Genomic DNA, 13,653 nt, shown 5'->3' with positions numbered 1-13,653 from the left:
ATAATACCCCTTAAGACAATATTAATGTCACCCAACTTAAAGCACTAATTTATTTAATCATATCAAGTATAACTTCACCCCTACTTTTTGGTAAGTATTATATATATATTGAAATTTGCATCTTAAGGGGCAGAATTTTGTGTTTAGCAGGGTAGGGTTTGCTATTCAGAAAAGGGTAGCGGCGCAACTTGTTGCCCATCTACCTACCATTAGTCTGTAATCGTCTATGTTCTAACAAAGGTGGTCTATTCTTACAAGTAAAAAAAATTGCATAAAGTTATATGTTTATATTTTTTAGATGGCCCGTGTACATTAAAATCCAATATTTCCTTGTTTAATCAAAGAATTATTTACATGAAATCTTCAATTAAATTAATTTTTACTAATAAAGTGCAAATAATTGAGCCATTTTAAAATATTATAATCTTGTTTTCAACGTGCAAAAACCCTTACTAAAGTCTCAATGACCACCTTTAATTATTGACACTTTAAGTCAACATCACGTTATGAAGTCGCTTTTTTAGAGATGCACCTAAAAATTTTCCTTTAAATACCCATGTCATCTTCCCACGCTTTATACTACAAACATCAAGCTCTTCAATCTCTCTCATCAAGTTAATAATCAAGCCCCTAGAGAGCTAGAGAATGGAGGCAAAACTACCACTAATCACAAACAAAGTATGGAGCTTGGTGCGTGCAATACTTTTCACGTTGAAAAAAGATATTTCCAAACGAAAGTTCTTGGTTAATCTTAACATGATGATGAAGCATAGCAAGATGGCCCGAAAATCACCATCCGATGAATACGAATTCAGTTGTAGCAACACCCCTCGTTACCCACTCTCTCTCTTTTCCACCCACAACAAACGCCAAAACAACTGCCATCGTCTTGTTAACCCTAACCCGCCACTTGCTATGGACGATTGTGATGATATAACAATAGACCCGGCCGTCATTAAAGTTCTACACACGCTGTCAAACGATGCCGTGTATTCACCGTTTACGGTAGCTCACGGTTTGGAAGATGGTCAGGTGGACAAGGGAGCTGACAAGTTCATAAGAAGGTTTTTTAGTGATCTGAAACAGCAAGATAATTGAGGGGTTGTTATGTCAATAGGGGTTTATACGAAGTTTTTGGCTTAGGTCATTTGTGTAAACCCTAACAATTTTGGTATCCTTTTATATTCGAAGCCTAATTTATTTACTTAGTCTTGATTTTATTTCAACTTAAGTATTTTAATTATTGATCAGTTGTTAAAAGACTGTATTAAGAACCACAAATATAGTAGGTGGTGAGTTACAACGTACATTTAATTAATGCTATTAAAATCTTACATAAAGCTTTCTCTTTTAATATGTGTGAAAATTTGATTTTAACGATTACACAATTATTCGGTAACGGGTTACAATATAGAAAGTGTCACAATTACTGGTGACATGGCTAATAGCTTACCACGGTTCACCCAGAAAAGAGAGAAAGTTTATGATATATTGACATTATATATATGCTCTGTAGGTCCCTCTCGGAGGATGACGAACCTAAACCTTGTTATACTAACCTACTAGCAAGTGCGGAATCCAAGCTAGTGAGCAAACCGGGATGAAACAAGCACAAACACAAACACACAAAGATTCACCGATTAACACCACTTGTATTAATGCGAATGAAAGGTTCCGGTTACAAGCACAATGTTCACAAATATGTTTTGCAAACTCTCTAGTGTGTGTGTGTGTGTCGGACAGAATGCTCTCAACTTTCTATGTGCATCTATCTCACAAGTCTCTAACTACTAACACACACTGCATGGGTATATATACCCAGCACAGATTGTCTTGTCCGAAGGATCCGATAGATGGTCGAAGGATCATCTATCGACTACAAGGCTTTCGAAGGATCAGCATTTACCTCGAAGGATGATCGATAGATCATCCATCGAAGGTTCATCTTTCGAGCACCTCGAAGGATCAATATTATCCTTCGATGAGCTATCCTTCGACACAGACAATACAACCAATTTGCTAACTGTTGGCCAAGTCAAACCAGGAGGACGGTTGACTTGGTCAACTTACAGGACTGACAAGGACATCGTTTACATCGTGACTGAATACAGACAAAGTACAAACACAAGTGCACCAACAAACTCCCCCTTGGCTGTAGCTTTGTCTCGAACTTCGATGGTTGTAAATTTGTCTCGATCTTGATCATCTTTGATCTTCATGTCTTCAAGACTCTGATGTCCTTTGAAGTCTTCAATGTCGGAGGATCTTCAAAGTCTTCACGTCTTGAAAGCAGAAAGTGTATCAACAAACTACCCGTATCATGTAGGAAGTGTGTTGACAAACTCCCCCTTAACATAAGCTCCCCCTTGAGTTATGCTCGTGAATGACTTGATTTTTATGAAGTGAGATCCTTGTGGTGTTGATGATGGTCAGCGGCAACTCGATCAACTTCATTTTTGAGTGCCTTCACGTCGTGTCTTTATTCCAAAGCTTGTCATCGACCATGTTCTCCTAGCCTTTAGAATCTGCACATACAAGAAATCTAAACGCGTAATGAGAACAACTGCTTGGAATATAGTTAGCATAAACAAATGACACACGAATGACCATGTCACAATCAAACACCGTCCGACAGTTTGAAAGTTTTACAAATTTATCAATTTTAGTCTTTAACTTTCAAAACATGCAAATTTCGACCGTTTATGAAGATTTAGTCAGTTTGGTTTTCAGTCAGGTTTCAGGTAACGAAGACTCGAGTTCCAACATCGTACGATCGAAAATAAAGTAGAAATAAAATCTTTTTGGTATTTTTGAATTTTTCAAATGTAAAGACTGAAAGCAGTAAATAAATATATACAGACATTCTTTTTGCGAGTTTCGAGGGTAAGAGAATCATATCAGTGTACGGTCATGCCAAACGCTCCTGTTGTTCAGTTAGTTAACATTAAGATAAGCATCCTATAACAATTATCGGTATTGTTGTCCACTTAAGCTCAACTTATCAGATGTAATCATGGCGAGGGATACGTTAAGGTATGATTTATACTTACCGACCGGTGTTCATCCACATCACGACACATTCCCGTATCAAGGTATGCACGAGGGTTCATCTTACCGGTGAGTATACCGATTATCATCTGTTTGACCGTATATGATGTGAGATTCTCACTTATTTTGATTTGAAAACAAGCCCTATGTGATAGAATCACTTATTGATGAGGAACTTGATTTTCATATGCATGAGGGCACAGGAGCAAGTCCGTGAACAGGTCAGTACTTTCGTACAGCAGAGAGACGAACTTGACTCCCGGAAAAATGTGATATTTTATCACTTATTTGATATGGACATGTGATTGTTTATCACTTATTGAGGTCGAATGCAGTATGCAATATGTAATATGTACACGTATGTATAGTATCATGGAAGATCTAGACTTGCGTCCCCGTTATTTTTCGGTAAAAGAAACAACCATGATACCCAGATGATAAGCAGCATAAAGACCGAATATCTCAGAACCTCGGCAATCTATCAAACGAAATTTCGGTACTAAGACCATATGCCAATGAATGGTTCCCACTTGGTCTTCAGTCGATTAAGATTTATATCACCCTGCACACTTTAAAATGATTGTGAGCCTACCGATACATCTTATACAGAGCTGCTTATCGTTTTTCATTTAAGGTTTAAAGAGGTTTGGATAGACCACTGATGTACTATCATTTTCTCTTTTGCTCGCCAGGAAACTCATTTTTGTTTTTCTATTGTTTTTGTGTTTTTGAAATTTTTCGATGTTTTTGGATTTTCAGATTTTTGGATTTACTCCCCCTAAAATCAATAAACTAAGACAAATTTAAAACACAAAGGTATTTACAAAAATGATTTTCCGATGTTGGTTTTACTCTTGCTTGACCTTAAGGCCGTTTACCAATAATAAAAAGTCAAATCTTGATTTGTCAAATGCTTTGGTAAAAAGGTCGGCACGTTAGTGATCGGTGTGGACCTTAACAACATCGATTAGCCTTTTCTCAAAGCGATCACGTATGAAGTGATATTTGATTTCGATGTGTTTGGTCTTTGAGTGCTGCACAGGATTTCTAGTGATATCTAAAGCAGCAGAGTTATCAACGTAAATAGGAGTAGTTAGGAATTCAAAACCGTAGTCCCGCAATTGTTGTTGGATCCAAAGAACTTGGGAGCAACAACTTGAGGCAGCAATGTATTCAGCTTCGCATGTTGATGTAGCGACACACGTCTACTTCTTGCACTGCCATGTGACTAGGCGATTTCCTTAAAACTGACATCCAGCCGTTGTGGATTTGCCGTCGATTTTGCATCCGCCAAAATCAGAATCACTGAAAGCTACCAATTCAAAGTTATTATCCCTAGGGTACCACAGACCGGTGTCAGGGTACGCCTTCAAATAACGAAAAATCCTTTTGACAGCTGCAAGATGTGAGGCCTTCGGATTAACTTGATATCTGGCAAGCAGGCACGTTGGGTACATTATGTCTGGCCTTGATGCTGTGAGGTACATAAGAGATCCGATCATTGCGTGATAGTTTGAGGGACTAACAGCTTCTCCCTTCAAATCTGGAGTAATTCCGTGATTAGTTGGCAATGGGGTACCAATGGGCGTTGCATCAGACATCTGGAACCGGCTCAAGATGTCGCCAACATATTTAGTCTGATGGATGAATATCCCAGACTCAGTTTGTTGCACTTGTAGGCCCAAGAAGAAGGTCATTTCCCCCATAGCACTCATCTCGAATTTATCCTGCATTATGCGCTCGAAATTCCTACACAAGACATCATTAGTAGAACCAAAGATAATATCATCAACATATACCTGTACCAGAAGAAGATCTCCATCTTGTTCTTTGATGAAAAGAGTACAGTCGATAAGACCTCTACGAAAACCGTTCTCCAGCAGATAGTGTGATAAGGTTGCATACCAAGCTCGCGGTGCTTGATGAAGACCATAAAGAGCTTTGTTGAGCAACCAAACCCGATCGGGATGGATAGGATCTTCGAAACCTGGAGGCTGTTCGACGTATACCTCTTCTTCAACCACACCATGTAAGAATGCACTTTTCACGTCCATCTGATAAACCTTGAATCCTTTGAAGGACGCATAGGCTAGAAAGATTCGAATTGCTTCGAGACGTGCAACAGGTGCATACACTTCGTTGTAGTCGATCCCTTCAATCTGACGAAAACCTTGAACGACTAAACGTGCTTTATTTCGGATAACAACTCCGCGGTCATCCTTTTTGCATTTAAACACCCAACGGGTACCAATCTTCTTGTATCCAGCAGGTTTCTCTACGAGTTTCCAGACACCCAGCTTCTGGAATTGTTGCAGCTCTTCCTGCATTGCTTCAACCCAAGCATTATCTTTCAAGGCTTCTTTCCAAGTTCTTGGCTCTTCCTGTGAGACATAACACGCGAAAGACCAATCGTTTTGTTGCCCGGATTCTCTAATAGCCGCATACAAGCCTGCATTGTTGTTGTTTCGCAACATGTTTCTTGTTTGAATGCCACTTTGCACATTTCCAAGGATGTTTTGTTGAGGATGGGTATTATGAATCCTTGTTTCAGGATTTTCTCGAACTGGAATATTTATACCCAGGTTGTTGAGATTAAGATCAACAACCAAATCAAGGCCCGGAATTGACGAAGAGGATGATGCAGTAGCCTCAGCTGTTCTGTGGGCATCCACTGGAGGAGTACCCTCTGAAGTACCATGAACTGCTGTTGTTGGGGCTTCTTGATCTGCATCTAGAAATTCATCATCCTCTGAAGATTCGTTCAATTCGTTTGCATCATGAAAATCCTCATTGTTGAGAGTATTATTGTTCACCGAAGAAGATGGTTCTTGATTAACAAGAATTGGACGAACCACCGATGAAACTGTTGCATTGTCACTCTCGAAAAACATCCTAGCCGCAGCACTTTCTTCAACGGCTTCAACATTGATCGAATTGAAGAAGTCATCGTACTCAAACATCCAAGGTTGACCCGGACATTTGACTGGCAAGGTGTGCCTTTGTACTCTGACCTCAGACCATTCCTCGGCCCTTTTAGTCTCTAGATTCCAGACTCGTAAGTTAGGGGTGGCATACCCAAGAAAGTAGCCATCAATTGCTTTTGCCCCAAACTTTCCATTAGGATCGATGATTGTGCATGGAGCTCCAAACGGTTTAAGATAAGACAAATCTGGTTTCCGTTTTTGAAGAAGCTCAAAGCAGGTCTTGTTGTGCCTTTTGACTGTAAGGACTCGGTTCAATGTGTAACATGCAGAGGCCACAGCTTCAGTCCAGAATGGAATGGGCAGCTGCGACTCTACCAACATTGTCCTAGCAGTCTCGATCAATGTGCGGTTCTTACGTTCAGCGACGCCATTTTGTTGAGGAGTATAAGCTGCACTAAACTCATGAAGAATACCCTTTGAAGTGCAAAACTCCGCCATGGCATGTTTTTTAAATTCAGTACCATTGTCGCTACGTATCCGCCTAACCTTCAACTTATACAAATTCTCAATCTGAATGATCAAGTTTTTGATAATACCAAAGGTTTCACTCTTGTGTGCCATGAACGCTACCCAAGAAAATCTTGAATAATCATCAGTTATCACGAGGCAGTATTGATCACCCCGAATACTCTTGTGCTTGACAGGACCGAACAAATCCATGTGCAAACGTTCAAGAGGAACTGCCACCGTGTTGATCTTCTTTGTAGGGTGCTTCTTCTTTGTTTGCTTTCCCTTCTGGCACGAAACACAGACGTCTTGAAGATGGAAATTTTTAAGGGGAACACCATTCACCAATTCATTTGAAACCAAATGATTCATTTTACGTAAGTGGATGTGACCCATTCGTCTGTGCCAAGAGATAGTATCTTTTTCTGTGGCTTTAGAAACGAAACAAGTTGCTTGTGCAGACGTAGTAATAGCTTGGCTCATATCAAGGACGTACAAAACATTTATCCTTGGAGCTGACAAGAGAATCCATTCTTTTGGAATTTTGAAGCCGGGCTTCAGCACATAACATCCATTAGCATCAAAGTGTACTGAGAACTGCTTGTCACAGATTTGAGAAACACTAAGAAGATTGTGATCAAGTTGTTGCACAAAGTTGATCTTGTCAAAGCTGACAATCCCGTTAGATATCATTCCTTCACCCGTGATATATCCACCTTTATCTCCAGCAAAAGCAACATAACCTCCTCTAATAGATTTGACGTCGTAGAGAAGCTTTATGTCGCCTGTCATGTGCCTGGATGCCCCACTATCAACAATCCAATGACTACTGATAGTTCCTCCTGGAACACCCTGCACATGAACTCAAATGAATTAGTTGGAGATGGGGACCCAAGCCATTGTGGTCTTGGGTCTTCCATTTTCATCAATGATAATAACTTCTTGTCTTTGATGGTTGGTGAATTGTGATGGTCCCCCTGATTAAGTAAGCGATTTAGGTTTCCATGTCTGTTTTGTTTTACCAGTGTCTTTCTTTAAAATTTTAACTTCTTGATTGTCTGAAGTGTTTGAATTGTCTGGTTTTACAGAAACAGCTGTTTTGTTAACCACATCGGTTTTAATTGCTTTTTCAATTTTCTTGACCTGTTGGCGTTTCTGTTTCTTTTCCCTTTCTTTTACAAGTCGGGGATCTTGTTTTGCAGAAACAGATCGCTTACGGTCAGCTTGGTCACGGGGAACATCAACTTTTTCTTTTTGTTTATGAAGATATGGACAGTTTCTAATTATATGTCCAATTGTTCCACACTCAAAACATGATCTTCGTTCAACAAACCCCGAAGTATCATGTGATCGCTTAGCCGATGATGTTGAACTTTGTGAACCCGAGGTACTAGGCTTTGAACTGTCTTGCTCATTTCTTTTCAAAACAGTAGCTTTCTTGACAAAATCTAAGTTAGATTTATTTTCAAACGTTTCAATTTTGTCCGTTCCCGTCGATTTCACAAAGTTTACATTCTTGTTTTTCTTCTGATTCGGCTTCTTTTGCGTTTGAGCCGGTGATTTTGCTTTTGGCTTGGTGTGATTTTACTGTTTCTGCACTGCTGGTAATTTCTTGTTGCCAAATTGTTTTCGAATTTCGGCCTTTGGAATAGGAGGACACTGTGTAACTGTAACACGTGGTCCTGACTTTCCCAAAAACTTACTAGTCGAATTCTCAAAGACTTTACTGATTAAGGATTGATTAACATTCTTAATAGGAAAATCTTTGTCTGAATAAATCTTATCATCACCAACAAGCGTGTACAGCAAGTTCACACTCTCCGACTCGTTTTCAGACGAGGACTCGATTGCAACAGTCTTAGCGGGTTTTGCAGGAGGATCACATAGAATATGATTCTCGAGAGGTATGTCCTCATTTTTGACTACCGCATCAGACTTTGCTGAAACAGTATCATCAGATTCATCATCAGAAGAATCAGCATCCTCAATCACAACTGGAGGATCCTGATTCTGTTCAGCAGTTACAAATGTATCTGCTGACACATCTGAATCTGAGGATACTTCTTTCTGGTATCCGAGTCCTGCTGCAAACTCTTTCACATCTAGAGGCACAGATGGTTCAAAGAACACCCTGTCCTCCTCATCTGGCATGGCATCATAATTATGTCTCACTGGTGGTGGACAATTCTTATAGCCTATGCACGTGACATCCCTTTTCTCCTTTTGCACCTCAATGATGTGATCCAACACATAGCTAGAACTCAAATAACTATCTAACTTGAGTTGGATTGCCTCACTTTCTGTTTTTACACAAGCCATTTCTTTTTGCATTGTCTCAAGACGAGAGATATACAAATTAATGTCCGTTTGTTTTCTGGAAACCATTTTAGTTAACTCGGTTTTATCTTTCTTTAACTTTTCAATTACCGATTTAAACTCCTTTTCATGGTTTTCATAAAACATATTGGCTTCTGTGCATTTGGAAAGGTCCACAGTCAATTTCTGATTGTGGATAAAAGTCACATCATACTTTTCTTGCAAAGCTTCGTGCTTACTTTGCAAGTCACTCAAATTCTCATTCAATGTAGTATGTTTGTCTTGCAAGTCAAACAAACTAGCTTGTAAAGCATCATGTTTGTCTTGCAACTCAGACATACTTTTCTCCACATCAGCACATCTAGCATGCAATCTATCACAATTATCACAGTTAATAGCGGTGGGTTCATCGACACATACCTGGCTTGATGAACCGTCGACATTAGCCATAAAGGCTGAATGGAGAGAAGACGAAGTAAAAGCAGTTTGATCCACCAGAATAGATCTTCTTTGAGTTTCTGCTGCAGCTTCTCCCAAAAGTTCATCAATATCTGCATCGATTGCTGCATTTGATGTCTCACCCACATGATCATCACCAGAATTGGATGATTCTTCATCAACACTCCTGCGGTACCCAGAAGAGTCTTCATCTTCAGACGATTCACCACCACTGGCGGAAGATTCTCCACCACTGGTGTGAACTAACTCCTTCACAACTTGAGCAAAACATGCTGTTCCATCGGGAGCATCACCACCCAACTGGATTGACCAGTCACAACCTTCATCCACCTGAACCGCAAGTGCCCGGTTGGTTTGGTTGTTGACAGGCACCAATGTACGCTCATTGTTTCTGTTCTGCTGGTTGCCTTGATTTCTGAAGGGGTTTTGGTTCCCGTGCTGTGCTGGCTTTGTGCATTCCCTTTTAAAGTGACCCCGTTCACCACAGTTGAAGCACTTTACAGCTTGTTTATCGAACCCATACTTGGTGTCTCTCTTACTCTCCAAGCTGGTTCTGCCAGTACTTTCCATCCAATCCTTTACCCTTCTCACAGCACTAGCAAAGGCCCACTTGATATCCATCAAGTCCATCTCTTCTTTATCAATCTGCCGATAATCTTCTTGTGTCAGATTAATGTTGCCAATCTGACCTTCTATTAACCCACAGTACGCGCTCACTACAGTGTTAAGCAGCTCCATGTGTTCCTTAGCTACTTCTACACTGACTTTAGAGAAGCTGGAAGTGTCGAGCTGTACTGTACTTGGCTTTGATTGTTGACCAGCAGATGATGTTCCTCCATAACATGCACGTTGTTGTTGAGCAGGAGGAGGAGGAGGTGGTTGTATTGGATTTCCATACATGTCTGTGGTGGGAGGTGGCTTAACAGGAACTTGCACAGGATTGCCATACATATCCGTGCTTGTGACAAACGCTGTTTGCAGTGGAGCATGTGGACCAGTTCTTGCAGACGAAGTACTTGAAGTTCCATAATACATTTCTGGATTTTGTGGCAGTGGAACTCTCTTCGCCTTTAATGTTTCCTCCTGATCCTTGTTTTCCAAAAGCTGCACGAAGTCGTTGATATTTGTAGTTCTCAACACTCCGTTATACTTTAGGATTTCCAAGAAACTGCTCCATTGGGGAGGCAAAGCATCAGCAAATTTCTTCACCACTTCTGCTTGAGTTGTTGTTACACCAAAATTATTCAACTCAGTAAGCAAATGATAAAACCGGCTTGTCATGTCTCCCAAAGACTCCTTATCCATGCACGTGAAACAGTCGAATTCTTTCTTGAGCAGATCATGACGTAACTGACGTGTTGCTTCATTCCCTACTCCTCTAGTTTTCAACCCGTCCCACAGCTTCTTGGTTGTCATGAAACTGACAAACTGATGGTAAATATCCTTGCTCAACGCCTGAGTGAGAATGGCGTATGCTTTCTTTTCCAGATCATACATTTTCTTCTGATCTTCAGGAAGATCGGCAAACGTAGCAGTGTCTGAAGCAGCAACTTCTATAGCTTGATCAAAATCTGTGGTGAAACGTATCCACAGTTCGGTATTTTGCCCCAGTACGTACGTACGAAATCTGTCAACCCAGCCCGGATATTCATTTAAATGCATCAACTTCGGAGGACGATTCAAACTTCCGGTTTCGCTTTCGCTCAATAGAATACTTTGGATGCTCGGTGTTTGATTTGATACTAATGCCCATTGACTTGAAGATATGGCATTTGCTTGTGAAGATGTAGACACCGGAGACTCGGCCCATAAAGGTGATAGACTTGTACATGTGTACTTTCCACTATCGGGAGCCGGTGTACCCCACCATGAGGGAGTGGAACCTGAACTCGTATATTTTCCACTGTCTGGAGCCGGATTCCACCAATTTGGATTCATGATTGATAAGACAAATAAAGTCTATATGGATATCCCGAAAGATCACACACAGCCGAAGGATCCTGGTTCGAAAGATCTGAAAAACAGAGACTTGTAAACAATAAACAGACCACAATCGAAAGATCAAATCTTGTTCGAAAGATCACTGTTGTATCTCGAACAATGATTTCGAAAGATTCACAAACTCGAAGGATTCACTATTTGAAAGATCCTTATCTTTCGAGTATATATCCTTATCTTTCGATGAACTGTCTTTCGAATAGATTCCCTGGTTCGAAGGATAACACTCTGACTTTGAAGGATGGGTCGAAAGATGTATATCTATCGAAGCTTCCTTGATCGAAAGATGGTCTTTCGATGTCGAAAGATATCCTTCGAAACCCACTGACACACTGACACTGATGTGAAAGGTTGGTGAAAAGGTGATAGGTTGGTAAGGTCAACTTTCGGCAAAAGGGATGGTCAGAATGTACTTTCCCACCAACTTTGAAAATGTTACCCAAGATGTACACCCTTATCCAGAAACCAGTCACCGAAAAATGACCGGAATTTTGGCCGGAAAAACACCAAGTTTCTTAAAAACAGATTTTTAAGTTACCCAACCCAACCTTGAACACTCCCGGAAAGTTTAGAACGCGTTTTTCAGTTTAAAAGTGCAAGAAAACCACCAAAAACGGGTTCTAAAACAAGTGTCCAAACACACCAAGAACTTGAACAAAACCCGGTTTTAAACAAGTGTTGGTGCACTTGTGTCTGTACTTTGTCTGTATTCGGTCTGTATGTAAACGATGTCCTTGTCAGTCCTGTAAGTTGACAAAGTCAACCGTCCTCCTGGTTTGACTTAGTCAACAGTTGAAAGATGTACTGTGTCGAAGGATAAGAGGTCGAAGGATAATGTGGATCCTTCGACCTCATCGAAAGATATGGTTCGAATCATAGACCTCGAAAGGTAATCTTTCGAGGTCCTTGATGATCTTTCGAATACTTGGTCTTCGATAGATGATCCTTCGGACCATCTATCAGATCCTTCGATCAGGCATGCTAGGCTGGGTATATATATACCCATGCAGTGTTGAGTTTTAGACAGAGGCACACAGACAGAACACACACATCCGAGAGATATTGTTGAGAGCATTCTGTCCAGAAAACACACACACACTTTGAGAGTTTACAAGTTAGGTTTGTAAACATTGTGCTTGTAACCGAAACCTTCATTTGCATTAATACAAGTTGTGTTAATCGGTGAACCCGTGTGTGCTTGTGTTCATACTTGTTTAATCCCGGTTTGCTTGCTAGCTTGGATTCCGCACTCGCTAGTGAGTTAGTATAACAAGGTTTGAGGTTCGTCATCCACCGGATAGGGACCTACAAGTGGTATCAGAGCTTGGCTCTTTACCTTGTTTAAAACCGGGTTTTTCAAGTTCTTGGTGTGTTTGAACACTAGGTTTAGCACCCGTTTTGGTGGTTTTTCTTGCTTTTCTAAACTGGAAAACGGTTTCTAAACCTTCGGGAGTGTTTAAAGTTGGGTTGGGTAACTTGGAAATTGGTTTTTAAGAAACTTTGTGTTTTCCGGCCAATTTCCGGTGTGTTTCCGGTGACCGGACTTTGTGGATAAGGTTTGCCATTTTTGGACATTTTTTTTAAAGTCAAAAAGTTGGTGAAGATCTGTGTGCAGAACATACCTTTCTGCCGAAAGTACTTCACCAACCCATCACCTTTTTCACCAACCTATCACATCAACGTCAGTTGTGTCAGAATCTCTCGAAAGATATCTTTCGACATCGAAAGACCATCTTTCGATCAAGGAAGGCTCGAAAGATCATCATCCTTCGACCCATCCTTCGAAGTCTGAAACATATCTTTCGATAAAGGAATCTTTTCGAAAGATAAGTGTCCGAAAGATAAGGATATTTAACTCGAAAGATAAGGATCTTTCAAAGGAGAATCCTTCGAGTTCTTGAATCTTTCGACATCATTGTTCGAGATTCAACAGTAATCTTTCGAGTACTGTTGATCCTTCGAACAAGTGATTGATCTTTCGATTGTGGACAGTTTATTGTTAACAAGTTTCTGTGATTTCAGATCTTTCGGAACAGGATCTTTCGGCCGTGATATCTTTCGGTTTACTCACTTAGCTTTTATTTTGCTTATCTATCATGAATCCGAGTTGGTGGAATCCTGCTCCAGATAATGGTGAATATACAAGATCAAATGTCACTCCCTCATGGTGGGGTACATCGGCTCCAGACGATGGAAAATACACGAATACAAGGTCATCTCCTTTATGGGCCGAGTCGCCGGTATCGACATCTTCTCAGGGAAATCAATGGGCTTTGGTATCGAATCAAACTCCGAGCATTCAAAGTATTCTACTAAGCGAAAGTGAAACAGGAAGTTTGAATCGACCTCCAAAGTTGATGCATTTGAATGAATATCCAGGATGGGTTGAGAGGTTTAAAAC

General features: G+C 40.5%; 1 protein-coding gene across 1 annotated transcript; it reads left to right on the top strand.

Moving 5' to 3' along the window:
- The first annotated feature begins 645 nt into the window (after positions 1–645).
- On the top strand, positions 646–1,098 carry LOC110932781. The gene has a single exon (XM_022176037.1). It carries the CDS (start codon positions 646–648, stop codon positions 1,096–1,098), a length of 453 nt encoding a protein of 150 aa, XP_022031729.1.
- The last annotated feature ends 12,555 nt before the right edge of the window (positions 1,099–13,653 follow it).

Source organism: Helianthus annuus, chromosome 4 (genome assembly GCF_002127325.2).
Source record: "Helianthus annuus cultivar XRQ/B chromosome 4, HanXRQr2.0-SUNRISE, whole genome shotgun sequence".
In the NCBI taxonomy this organism is placed as follows: domain Eukaryota; kingdom Viridiplantae; phylum Streptophyta; class Magnoliopsida; order Asterales; family Asteraceae; genus Helianthus; species Helianthus annuus.
Note: the sequence above shows the minus strand (reverse complement) of the source record. Positions and strands in the feature narration are given on the sequence as shown.